Source organism: Bufo bufo, chromosome 6, assembly GCF_905171765.1.
Source record: "Bufo bufo chromosome 6, aBufBuf1.1, whole genome shotgun sequence".
In the NCBI taxonomy this organism is placed as follows: domain Eukaryota; kingdom Metazoa; phylum Chordata; class Amphibia; order Anura; family Bufonidae; genus Bufo; species Bufo bufo.
Genome location: NC_053394.1, coordinates 45,518,658 through 45,532,399, shown reverse-complemented (window position 1 = coordinate 45,532,399; position 13,742 = coordinate 45,518,658). Strand labels below are relative to the sequence as shown.

At 44.7% G+C, this 13,742-nt stretch overlaps 1 protein-coding gene across 1 annotated transcript in view; it reads right to left on the bottom strand.

Annotated features, from left to right (window-relative positions):
* Window positions 1-2,248: 2,248 nt before the first annotated feature.
* GLRX3 (glutaredoxin 3) overlaps window positions 2,249-13,742 on the bottom strand; it is a 67,147-nt gene continuing 55,653 nt past the window's right edge. Inside the window, exons 10-11 of the mRNA XM_040436552.1 lie at window positions 7,327-7,419; window positions 2,249-2,515 (exon numbers count right to left, since the gene is read on the bottom strand). Of these exons, the coding sequence (XP_040292486.1) occupies window positions 2,465-2,515; window positions 7,327-7,419 (144 nt within the window). The 3' untranslated portion in view covers window positions 2,249-2,464. The remainder of the gene's footprint in view (window positions 2,516-7,326; window positions 7,420-13,742) is intronic.

Here is a 13,742-nt window from a genome sequence, read left to right as displayed (position 1 = left end):
TAACCCCTATTGTAGACTTGTGTATTTTAGACCTTTTTACCAGCACTGCAGCCGCAGAAGGAATTTCTTTGGGGTCGGATGCCCAGTCCGCCAAAGGATAATTGTAGTGGAAAGGATTCTGTTCAGGCGCAAATTCACTGGTAGAGACGGTCTTAATGATCAAATAAAATTCTTCTTTATTTGAAGATGGCGCATGCACATAAAAACAACGCGTTTCAGGGATACTAGAATCATAAAAAACCTGACGAAGGGGACTTGAGAATCCCCGAAACGCGTTGTTTTTATGTGCATGCGCCATCTTCAAATAAAGAAGAATTTTATTTGATCATTAAGACCGTCTCTACCAGTGAATTTGCGCCTGAACAGAATCCTTTCCACTCTGGGTCATGAGCGGCTTGACACAAGGAATGTGACAGTTGTAGCCCATGGCCAGGATAGGTCTGACTCCACCTGCAGTCTGCTCCTCGTGAATCTCCCCTCATAGGAGTGAATGATATGTCTGCTGACTGCAGTTACTCTGAGGAGCGCTGTTCTTGCCTAGTGCTATAGAGAAGTGATCGGTTCAGAAAATGTATAGATTTATACATTTTTTTTTGCTCTCTCCTGTAAGTGATTTTAGTGTCGTCAATTAGACACAATTCTGATCCTGTAGAAGAGGCTTATTTAATTTTTTTTAAATGTTCCCGAGCAGCCACATTGGAGACACACCCCTGCTTTTTCATCATTGTCTGTATACACCAGGGATCCTCAACTCCGGCTGTGGTGAAACTACAACTTCCAGCATGCATACTTGCTCCGCTGTTCTTGTAACTCCCACAGAAATGAATGAAGCATGATGAGAGTTGTAGTTTCACAACAGCTGGAGTGCCGGAGGTTGCTGACCCCTGGTATACACAGTGCAGATAAGGCTGCATACAGAGCCTTATCTCAGTGTATAGTGTTAAGCTGGCCATATTCATAATTGTTGGCCAAACCCACTAATTTAAACAGAACTGGCCAACTATCTAAGGTGTACGGTGGTGTCCTAACTCAAAACCCCCCAACTCGAATGACAGATATTGAGGGAAAATAAGAATCAGGCTATTGGATTTCAACGTGCCTGAGCCTTTAGTTCTCAGTGGAGATAAGCCACCATCGGAGGTGTCTGGCAGAGGCTTAAGCCACTCTCCCCATTCTGAACATGCACGCCGACAGCTAAGATGTATTCCTATCCAGCCTTACCATCTAGGCCTCCAGAAATAAACTAACTTCTCCAGACTCTGATTATAAAACGGCTCTGCTCATCATGTCCAAGTCTAAACGGCAAAGCCGACAAGTGAGCTACAAGGAAATTCCGTCCTATTATGGCCATGAAAACTTAAATATTTAAAGATGAAATAAGCTCACTTGTCTATGGACTTCATACTGCAATACCAGACACAGCCCATGGACAAGAATGTAGCCCTCATCTTAGACATCCCCTTTAAGTCTATTAAACATAACTATATATCAGGGACTGATGCCAGTTTTGCAGCTGCAGAAAGGAAACCTTAAAGGAAGAACAGGAGTGATATTTTTCCACTTACACATTAATCTGTCCATATTGTCTGTCCCTGTATCTACAGCGTATTTCTTATTCCTAGCAGAGGAGATCCTACCAGTCAGATCACGGCCAGACATGGAGGACATCTTCTTTAGCGGATTTTACTGCGAATCTGCATCAAGGCTGCAATGAAACTTCAGCAAAATCTATATTTGCAGTGCAAACGGTGAAACCGGGTGTGAAAATCCACAACTTAAATGCCCTGGTTTCTGAGCCTATTTTGTGGACACCTCACACACATGCCCTGTGCTGTACATCCTAATGGATTTCCAATCCAGAATCTCCACAGAAAACCTGCAACGTGTGAATTTGGTTTCACATTTTTCTTTTTAGTCCCACAAAAGCTGATATGGATCTACAGCATCTCTCATCCCGAACTTCATGGCTACACATCAGGAGGAAGCAGGATGAGGTTTGGAGTCTAACGAACCTTTCTCGTTCTGTGATGGCCCCTATGGGTATCGTAATGCTTCCATCTGTGACTGTCACCAGGAATGATAAGAAGGATTGTGCCGACAGGACAAAACCTTTTCAGTTGTTCTAGAAGGGAAGATGGACGTCATTATGAGGGTTGGGGGGCCCTCCTCTCTGTCCAGTAGGCACTGGCTCTCCCGTCTGCCCTGTAGAACCAGCTCTTAGCTGCAGACGTTATAAAAGAGACTAGAATTGATTGTAACAATGTTTATTACATTAAAACATTTCTGCTGCTGTTTAATAGGAGCAAATGTCACATGAATACGTAGGGACACGGTCGTCCCCAATTCCCTATAAAGTGTATCCTGGACACACCGCGGCCTTTGAAGGAATTATTCAAGGTCCAGGAGGTGAGTTCTGAGCAATTTATTCACTATCAGATGTTCTGGTCTAAGGCATCCTCGTCCATTAATGTCCACCCTTCAGCATGGATTCCAAGTCACCGCTTTCTTTCATCTCCTGTATAAAAAAAACATGGAATCAAATTAACAGAGATCACAAAGTAAAGCAATAATCGGATCTGTATACGGGAGGTTACAGCCTCCAGAGCTGCATTTGCAATTCTGCAGCTTCAAAAGTAGAGGTTGAATTTCAGAATGAATATGTAAAATGTAGATATCCTTAAATGGGGTTTTAGGAGACTTTTATACTGGTGACCTATCGTCTGGAGCGGTCATCAGTATAAAAGTATCCTGATCGGTGGGGGTCCAACACCCGGGACCCCTGCTGATCAGCTGTTGGCACCGCTGCTCACAGTAGCACTGCAGCCTTCTCTCAGCTCACCAAGCACAGTACTGTCCAATGTATAGCGATTATGTTTGGTATCACTTGACTGGAGCTGAGCTGTGACTAGGCCATGTGACCAATGAACGTGGCGAGAAGGCCGCGACGCTATTGCAAGTGCCGGTGCCTTCTGATCGGCAGGTGTTCCGGGTGTTGGACCACCACCGATCAGATACTGACCTATCCACAGTGCCGTACATTTACAGCGCTGGTGGATTGAAGCGGCTCAGGAGTTATTTTCATATCTTGAATTTGGGATTCACTTTTGGACTCCAAATACTAAAAAGAATATAAAAGCACTAGAAAGGTTTCAGAGACGGGTGATCATCAGGCTTGCTCATCTCGGGGGAAAAGAAGAAAAAAAATCTTATTTACACGGATTAATACACGTGTGGTCAGTACAAAGAACTAGGACATGGTTTGTTCATTCCAAAGACTTTACAATGTGGAGGAAAGGTGATTCAGACATCAATACAGGATTCTTTACAGTTCGAGCAGTCAGACAATGGCATGCCCTACCCCAGAGGTAGTAATGGCAGATACCATGTCAGCATTTAGAAAAGGGCTAGATGCTTATCTAGTAGCAAACGACTACATCTAACAATGTCATATAATTGATCTGAGAAAGGATGAACATGACGGACCTGTGTCTTTTTTTTCAATCTATGCAATAATTAGTGTAGTGTATTACTGAAACCATCAAATAATCACAAGGCCAAGAAATTAAAAGGAATGTGCCATCAAAAAATGAACTCTTGCTTAAATCACATTTTTATATTAAACATATTTTAAAGAATTTTTGGTGGTTATTTTCATTGTCAAAATATATATATATTTTTTTAAACGGCAGTTTTCGGACAGTCCACTAGGTCTAATAGTAGTGCCACTTCCTGTTCTGTATGGATCCCTTTTCATCTCCTAGTCATTACAGGCAGGATTAGAATGACAAAGATATATCTATGTCACAGGTCAGTGGTGGCGAACCTAGGCACTCAGAGCCCTCTCTGTGGGCACCCGCACCCTGGAAAAAGTCTACAGAGTACCAATATGCCTTAGACTTTTCCTGCCATTCATCAGCGCAGGGCGCTCTATGAACAGCACAGGCAGCGCACTGATTGTAGGCCGGCTATTATAGCTAAATAATAAAGTACATGGAAGATCTACTATATCGGTATTCAGGTGAAATTGCGGTGTTGGCACTTTGCAATAAATAAGTGGGTTTTGGGTTGCAGTTTGGGCACTCAGTCTTTAAAGGGTTCGCCATCACTGTCATAGGGGATATAACAGCATAAGGGCTCATGCACATGGCCGTAGCCATTCTTGCAGTCCACTAAATGCGGATCCGCAAAACACAGATACTGGCCAAGTGCCTTCCGCATTTTGCGGAACAGAACATCCTGGCTCTACAGAACTGTCCTATCCTTGTCCGTAATGCGGACAATAGGGCATGTTCTATTTTTTTGCAGGGGCCGCGGAATGGAACGGGTGTGCTATCTGCATGTTTTGTGGCCCCACTGAAGTGAAATACGTTCATGTGGATGAGCCCTAACAGTTCTCCTTGCTGACCTCTGCACAGGTGACAGAGCATGCCTAGAAGACTCTCCCACAGAAGTCAGAGGTCCCTCCTGACCATTGTGTCTATGGCGCATGGTGGCTGCAGTGAAGAACATCTCTAAATGCTTGTAACAGCAGCAAAAGCAAGATGCCTACCCCATAATCATCTCCAGGAAATAGAATTTAAAAAATAAATGTTTTTTGGTTCCATTCTCCTTCCAGAAATGGGAGTAGAAGGTGATCAAAAAGTCAAAAGAAACCTAAAATGGTATCAATAAAAATTTACAAGTTCCCCTGCAAAAATAAAACCCGCACTCAGCTCTGTGAATAGTCAGATAACTATGGTATGGGTCTTAGAATAAGGCCACTAAAAAAATATTAGTTTTGATTATGAAAAAAGTAGTAAAAAATTAAAACAAGACTGTATAAATGTGGCATCACTAGGGATGAGCGAATCAACTTCGGATAAAACATCCAAAGTCGATTTGGATAAAACTTTGTTTCATCCAAATTTGGATAAAAACTTTGTGTCCTGTCTGACCCAGGAAGAAGTACATCAGCGGCTTAAAAAGATTAAAATAGACAAATCGCCAGGACCGGATGGCATACACCCCCGTATCCTAAAGGAATTAAGTAATGTCATAGCCAGACACTTATTTCTGATATTTGCGGACTCTATACTCACAGGGAATGTCCCACAGGATTGGCGCGTGGCATATGTGGTGCCAATATTCAAAAAGGGGCCAAAAACAGAGCCTGGAAACTATAGGCCGGTAAGTCTAACATCTGTTGTGGGTAAACTGTTTGAAGGTTTTCTGAGAGATGCTATCTTAGAGCATCTCAACGGAAATAAGCAAATAACGCCATATCAGCATGGCTTCGTGAGGGATCGGTCATGTCAAACTAATTTAATCAGTTTCTATGAGGAGGTAAGTTCTAGACTTGACAGCGGCGAATCAATGGATGTCGTATATCTGGACTTCTCCAAAGCATTTGACACTGTACAGCATAAAAGGTTAGTATATAAAATGAGAATGCTTGGACTGGGAGAAAACATCTGTATGTGGGTAAGTAACTGGCTGAGTGATAGAAAACAGAGGGTGGTTATTAACGGTACACATTCAGATTGGGTCACTGTCACTAGTGGAGTACCTCAGGGGTCAGTACTGGGCCCTATTCTCTTCAATATATTTATTAATGATCTTGTAGAAGGCTTGCACAGTAAAGTATCAATTTTCGCAGATGACACTAAACTGTGTAAAGTAATTTACACTGAAGAGGACAGTATACTACTACAGAGGGATCTGGATAGATTGGAGGCTTGGGCAGATAAGTGGCAGATGAGGTTTAACACTGATAAATGTAAGGTTATGCACATGGGAAGGAAAAATGCAAGTCACCCGTACATACTAAATGGTAAAACACTCGGTAACACTGACATGGAAAAGGATCTAGGAATTTTAATAAACAGCAAACTAAACAGCAAAAACCAGTGTCAGGCAGCTGCTGCCAAGGCCAACAAGATAATGGGTTGCATCAGAAGGGGCATAGATGCCCGTGATGAGAACATATTCCTACCACTTTACAAATCGCTAGTCAGACCACACATGGAGTACTGTGTACGGTTCTGGGCTCCTGTAAACAAGGCAGACATAGCAGAGCTAGAGAGGGTCCAGAGGAGGGCAACTAAAGTAATAACTGGAATGGGGCAACTACAGTACCCTGAAAGATTATCAAAATTAGGGTTATTCACTTTAGAAAAAAGACGACTGAGGGGAGATCTAATTAATATGTATAAATATATCAGGGGTCAGTACAGAGATCTATCCCATCAGCTATTTATCCCCAGGACTGTGACTGTGACGAGGGGACATCCTCTGCGTCTGGAGGAAAGAAGGTTTGTACACAAACATAGAAGAGGATTCTTTACGGTAAGAGCAGTGAGACTATGGAACTCTCTGCCTGAGGAGGTGGTGATGGGGAGTACAATAAAGGAATTCAAGAGGGGCCTGGATGTGTTTCTAGAGCGTAATAATATTACAGGCTATAGCTACTAGAGAGGGGTCGTAGATCCAGGGAGTTATTCTGATTGGAGTCGGGAAGAAATTTTTTATTCCCCTAAAGTGGAGAAAATTGGCTTCTACCTCACAGGGTTTTTTGCCTTCCTCTGGATCAACTTGCAGGATAACAGGCCGAACTGGATGGACAAATGTCTTTTTTCGGCCTTATGTACTATGTTACTATGTTACTAACCACACTGAACAGCTTTTAAAAGGAGAAGAAAAAAAACTGCCCCCTTTCTTCATCTACCAGCTCTTTCCTGTTCCCAAACTTTCTCTTGAGAGAATGAGACAGACTTAAGCTCAGTAAAGCATCAGATTCATGCTGCTTATTAAAGTCTATGAAGAAGGAATGAGCAGACAGTCAAATTTCTCAAGACGGATAATATTAATTTAGGGTGGAGTGAAAAAATAGCAAAGAGGCATTTTCCTCTGATAAGATATATTACAAATTTTCTTATATTCACCTATACTATTGATTTATGCAAAGTGGTGTGAAAAGATAGTTATCATTTAAGGGGTTGAAGGGAACTCTACAGTCACAGAAGAAGGAGGAGAGCAGCCAGGCGTACCCTGACAGAGTGCCTGGTATGTGAGGGACACAATTAAGCAATTGAATGATTTTCCTGCTCACACATGGGCCATCTTTGTATCATGTACAACGGCCGTTGTGGTATATCGTGTCCGAAGTCACACAGCCACATAGAAGTTTATATGTTGCTCTGTGCTTTGCCATGGTAATGGGAGTGACTGATCTCTGTCTGGAGGGTTCCTCAGGATGACAAAACTATTTCCACAGGTTCCTTCATGGTATAAAGTTTTGGGATCACTGCTTTAACCCTTTCAGACACAATGAATATAGTCATAGGTTACCTTGACAATGTCCAAGCCTCCTAGAAGTTCTCCATTTACGTACAGCTGTGGGTAAGTTGGCCAGTTAGAATACGTCTTTAATCCTTGCCGTACCTTATGGAGAAAATTGAGAAAAATGACCATTAAGAAAAATCACACACAGCGCCCACAGCCAGCATCTTAATCAATCACTGCCTTAGTAGAATTATACAATAAACTGACATATTACATAGAATTGTACGAAAAAGCCCTCAGTAAATATAAGCCATCCTCTGTCATAGCAATCACGGAGCAGCATCAGACCAACAAGATAGGGACTAATAACCTGAGCAAGCAGTGGACACCTACTTCCCAGAACCTGTGTTCTTCAGGCTCCACACTTGATCATCGATGCTAACCATTGTTCACCCTCCACTGGACAAAACTTGGGAGTCCAACTCTCAGCACCCCTGTTGAAAGTGGCCATGGCGTCCAAATTGTGTGCTGGGGCTCTTCCTCAGCCAGTGACGTCAGAGTCACATGGACTTTGTGCGGCGTAGTACCATGTACGGCGGTGTGCTCGGTCTACTATGAGCTCTGCTGACCCACTTATCTGCTGGGATGCAGGGAGTCTGACCCCCATCTACATGACCTATCCTGAGGATAGGTCATCAATATTACTGGAATATACACTCACCTAAAGAATTATTAGGAACAACATACTAATACGGTGTTGGACCCACTTTTGCCTTCAGAACTGCCTTAATTCTACGTGGCATTGATTCCACAAGGTGCTGATAGCATTCTTTAGAAATGTTGGCCCATATTGATAGGTTAGCATCTTGCAGTTGATGGAGATTTGAGGGATGCACATCCAGGGCACGAAGCTCCCGTTCCACCACATCCCAAAGATGCTCTATTGGGTTGAGATCTGGTGACTGTGGGGCCCATTTTAGTACAGTGAACTCATTGTCATGTTCAAGAAACCAATTTGAAATGATTCGAGCTTTGTTACGTGGTGCATTATCCTGCTGGAAGTAGCCATCAGAGGATGGGTACATGGTGGTCATGAAGGGATGGACATGGTTAGAAACAATGTCCAGGTAGCCCGTGGCATTTAAACGATGCCAAATTGGCACTAAGGGGCCTAAAGTGTGCCCAGAAAACATCCCCCACACTATTACACCACCACTACCAGCCTGCACAGTGGTAACAAGGCATGATGGATACATGTTCTCATTCTGTTTACGCCAAATTTGGACTCTACCATTTGAATGTCTCAACAGAAATCGAGACTCATCAGACCAGGCAACATTTTTCCAGTCTTCCACAGTCCAATTTTGGTGAGCTCGTGCAAATTGTAGCCTCTTTTTCCTATTTGTAGTGGAGATGAGTGGTACCCGGTGGGGTCTTCTGCTGTTGTAGCCCATCCGCCTCAAGGTTGTGCGTGTTGTGGCTTCACAAATGCTTTGCTGCATACCTCGGTTGTAACGAGTGGTTATTTCAGTCAACGTTGCTCTTCTATTAGCTTGAATCAGTCGGCCCATTCTCCTCTGATCTCTAGCATCCACAAGGCATTTTTGCCCACAGGACGGCCGCATACTGGATGTTTTTCCATTTTCACACCATTCTTTGTAAACCCTAGAAATGGTTGTGCATGAAAATCCCAGTAACTGAGCAGATTGTGAAATACTTAGACTGGCCCGTCTCGCACCAACAACCATGCCACGCTCAAAATTGCTTAAATCCCCTTTCTTTCCCATTCTGACATTCAGTTTGGAGTTCAGGAGATTGTCTTGACCAGGAGCACCCCCCTAAATGCATTGAAGCAACTGCCATGTGATTGGTTGACTAGATAATTGCATTAATGAGAAATAAAACAGGTGTTCCTAATAATTCTTTAGGTGAGTGTACGACCACTTTATAATCAGTCTGGGTCCAACCTGTGAGACCCCCACCAATCCTGAGACAAAATGGGACACAGCATTAGTGTAGCAGTGTGAAGCCCCCAGGAGCACCACTGTGCAGGGAAAACGCAGAAGGCGATTCAGCGCTACAGCAGTTCTGTGCCCCCTTCACTCTCAGGATCGGTGGGGGTGCCAGCACTTTATAAGATGGCATTTAACTATTAAAACATACACTGCTCAAAAAAATAAAGGGAACACAAAAATAACACATCCTAGATCTGAGTTAATTAAATATTCTTCTGAAATACTTTGTTCTTTACATAGTTGAATGTGCTGACAACAAAATCACACAAAAATAAAAAAAATGGAAATCAAATTTTTCAACCCATGGAGGTCTGGATTTGGAGTCACACTCAAAATCAAAGTGGAAAACACACTACAGGCTGATCCAACTTTGATGTAATGTCCTTAAAACAAGTCAAAATGAGGCTCAGTAGTGTGTGTGGCCTCCACGTGCCTATATGACCTCCCTACAACGCCTGTGCATGCTCCTGATGAGGTGGCGGACGGTCTCCTGAGGGATCTCCTCCCAGACCTGGACTAAAGCATCTGCCAACTCCTGGACAGTCGGTGGTGCAACGTGACGTTGGTGGATAGAGCGAGACATGATGTCCCAGATGTGCTCAATTGGATTCAGGTCTGGGGAACGGGCGGGCCAGTCCATAGCATCAATGCCTTCGTCTTGCAGGAACTGCTGACACACTCCAGCCACATGAGGTCTAGCATTGTCTTGCATTAGGAGGAACCCAGGGCCAACCGCACCAGCATATGGTCTCACAAGGGGTCTGAGGATCTCATCTCGGTACCTAATGGCAGTCGGGCTACCTCTGACGAGCACATGGAGGGCTGTGCGGCCGTCCAAAGAAATGCCACCCCACACCATTACTGACCCAATGCCAAACCGGTCATGCTGGAGGATGTTGCAGGCAGCAGAACGTTCTCCACGGCGTCTCCAGACTCTGTCACGTCTGTCACATGTGCTCAGTGTGAACCTGCTTTCATCTGTGAAGAGCACAGGGCGCCAGTGGCGAATTTGCCAATCTTGGTGTTCTCAGGCAAATGCCAAACGTCCAAAACGGTGTTGGGCTGTAAGCACAACCCCCACCTGTGGACGTCGGGCCCTCATATCACCTTCATGGAGTCTGTTTCTGACCGTTTGAGCAGACACATGCACATTTGTGGCCTGCTGGAGGTCATTTTGCAGGGCTCTGGCAGTGCTCCTCCTGTTCCTCCTTGCACAAAGGCGGAGGTAGCGGTCCTGCTGCTGGGTTGTTGCCCTCCTACGACCTCCTCCACGTCTCCTGATGTACTGGCCTGTCTCCTGGTAGCGCCTCCATGCTCTGGACACTACGCTGACAGACACAGCAAACCTTCTTGCCACAGCTCGCATTGATGTGCCATCCTGGATAAGCTGCACTACCTGAGCCACTTATGTGGGTTGTAGACTCCGTCTCATGCTACCACTAGAGTGAAAGCACCGCCAGCATTCAAAAGTGACCAAAACATCAGCCAGGAAACATAGGAACTGAGAAGTGGTCTGTGGTCACCACCTGCAGAACCACTCCTTTATTGGGGGTGTCTTGCTAATTGCCTATAATTTCCACCTGTTGTCTATCCCATTTGCACAACAGCATGTGAAATTGATTGTCCCTCAGTGTTGCTTCCTAAGTGGACAGTTTGATTTCACAGAAGTGTGATTGACTTGGAGTTACATTGTGTTGTTTAAGTGTTCCCTTTATTTTTTTGAGCAGTGTATATTAATGAATAGCATTTTACCATTTTTATATATAAATGATCTGTGCAGCCTGTGCAGGGCATGCGAGAAGAATTGCCCTTAAACTGTATGACTTTGGTCAAACGTTTTGGAAATCCTTCCACAAGCTTCTCACAATAGTTGGTTTGAATTTGGGCCCATTCCTCCTGACAGAACTGGTGTAACTGAGCCATGTTTGTTGCTCGCACCTGCCTTTTCAGCTTTGCCCATAAGTTTTCAATAGGATTGAGATCAGGGCTTTGTGATGGCCGCTCCAAAACATTGCCTTTGTTATCCTTAAGCCACTTTGTAACCAGTTTGGCAGTATGTTTCGGGTCATTGTCCATTTGGAAAACCCATTTCTGCCCAAGCTTTAACTTCCTGGCTGATGTCTTGAGATGTTGCTTCAGTATTTCCACATAATCTTCTTTCCTCATGATGCCATCTATTTTGTGAAGTGCACCAGTCCCTCCTGCAGCAAAACAACCCCACAACATGATGCTGCCACCCCCGTGTTTCACAGTTGGGATGGTGTTCTTAGGCTTCCAAGCTTCTCCCTTTTTTCTCCAAACATAACGATGGTCATTATGGCCAAAAAGTTCCATTTTAGTTTCATCAGACCACAGGACATGTCTCCAAAAATGTAGGTCTTTGTTCCTGTGTGCATTTGCAAACATTAATCTGGATTTTTTTATGTTTCTTTTGGAGTAATGGCTTCTTCCTGGCAGAGTGGTCTTTCAGCCCATGTTGAAACAGTACTTGTTTCTCTGTGGATATTGACACAATCTTACCAGCTTCCGCCATCATCTTCACAAGGTCTTTTGCTTTTGTTCTTGGGTTGATATGCACATGACGGACCAAAGCCCGTTCATCTCTGGGACACAGAACCTGTCTCCTTGGTGAGCGATATGATGGCCGGACATTCCCATCTTGTTTGTACTTGTGTATAATTGTTTGTACAGATGAACGAGGCACCTTCAGGTATCTTGAAATTGCACCCAAGGTTGAGCCACAGGGGTGTAGAATTCCTATCGCCCGACGCCCGGGACATGCAGTTCCGGGCGCCGGGCAAGTAGTTTGAACAGTTGTTTAGCCCTGTGCGGGCAAGTAGCAGGGACATGTCGGTTGGGCAGTAATAGGAGCGGTCATATGCTAGCCGCGAGCTGACCGCTCCTACATCTATGTCAGCCTGCCCCTGCATCGTGGGCTCAGTTCAGTCACAGCACACAATAGCAGAGACGCTGGCAGCAGGGAGGGGAGGGGCTCGGGAGGAGGAGTGTAATCTGATCCTAGAGTGGAAGCTGCTTCTGCCAGCCCCTCCCCTCCCCGCCCACCAACCAATCAGAGCTGAGGCAAGGCAAGCACTAGCAGCTCTGAGCCGTCTGTACAGGGAGTTAGAATAGAAATGAATCGAATGAGTCACAAGTTAAAAGAATCTAAAGATCCGACTCAGTTAGTGACTCATTCGATTCATTGGTTTAAAAGGGCCGTGAGTCAGAGGCTAGAACAGGTTATTACACTGAGGCTGTCTGATGCTTTTGTTGCAGCAGTGATAAGGTTAAGGGACAGGAGCAGAGAGATAAGAGAAGTGACAGATGACACACAGAGTTTAGATTACAGGGTAAATTAACCCTTTAGGATCAAATTGGCTTCTCAGGAGATATATATGTTATATGTTCTGGAATGTGTTGGATAACACTGACAGCATTATGTCAGTGTTATCCAATACATTCCAGAACTGTAAGGGTTACATAGCATTATACTGATTTATGATGCTATGTGACCCCAGTCAGCGCTTGCAGGTCAGGCCGGGAACGCTCATCTGCAGGGGTGTCAGAAATAAAGGTTGTGCTGTCTGTCTTCTGAGGCTCTGGCCCTGCCTGCAATCTGCACTGCACGTGGCACTTGATAAACTATAATGTCTCCCTGTTGCCCCCATACAGTATAACGTCTCCCTCTTGCCCCCATACAGTATGTCGTCACCAAGCGGCTGCCCCCGCACAGTATAACGTCTCCCTGTGGCCCCCACCCCCATACAGCATAACGTCTCCTTGTGGCCCTGCCCCCATACAGCATAACGTCTCCTTGTGGCCCCCGCCCCATACAGCATAACGTCTCCTTGTGGCCCCCGCCCCATACAGCATAACATCTCCTTGTGGCCCCCGCCCCATACAGCATAACATGTCCTTGTGGCCCCCGCCCCATACAGCATAACATCTCCTTGTGGCCCCCGCCCCATACAGCATAACATCTCCTTGTGGCCCCCGCCCCATACAGTATAACATCGCCTTGTGGCCCCCACCCCCATACAGTATAACGTTAGTATAAGTTCAGGACAAGTAGATGGTCATGAGGGACAAGTAGATTGAGCCCCCACTTTAGTCCTTCGAAAAGTAGTTTTTTTTTTTAATTTCCACACCCCTGAGTCAGACTTGTGCAAGTCCACAATTCTCTTCCTGATGTCTTGGCTGATTTCTTTAGACTTTCCCATGATGCTACACAAAGAAACAGTGTGTTTCAGGTGTGCATTTAAAGGGCTTCTGTCACCCCCCATTTAGCAATTTTCAGTTTCGGACAATAGCTATTTGCTAATGTCAGTTGAGTCCATATATATCTCTCTTACCTCTCTCTGTGCTTTAATTGCTTTAAAAAAAAATCATACTTTTATAATATGCAAATTTCTTCACTACCAGCAACTTGGACGGTTACTTGCTGGTAGCCGCCGCATCCTCGGTCTA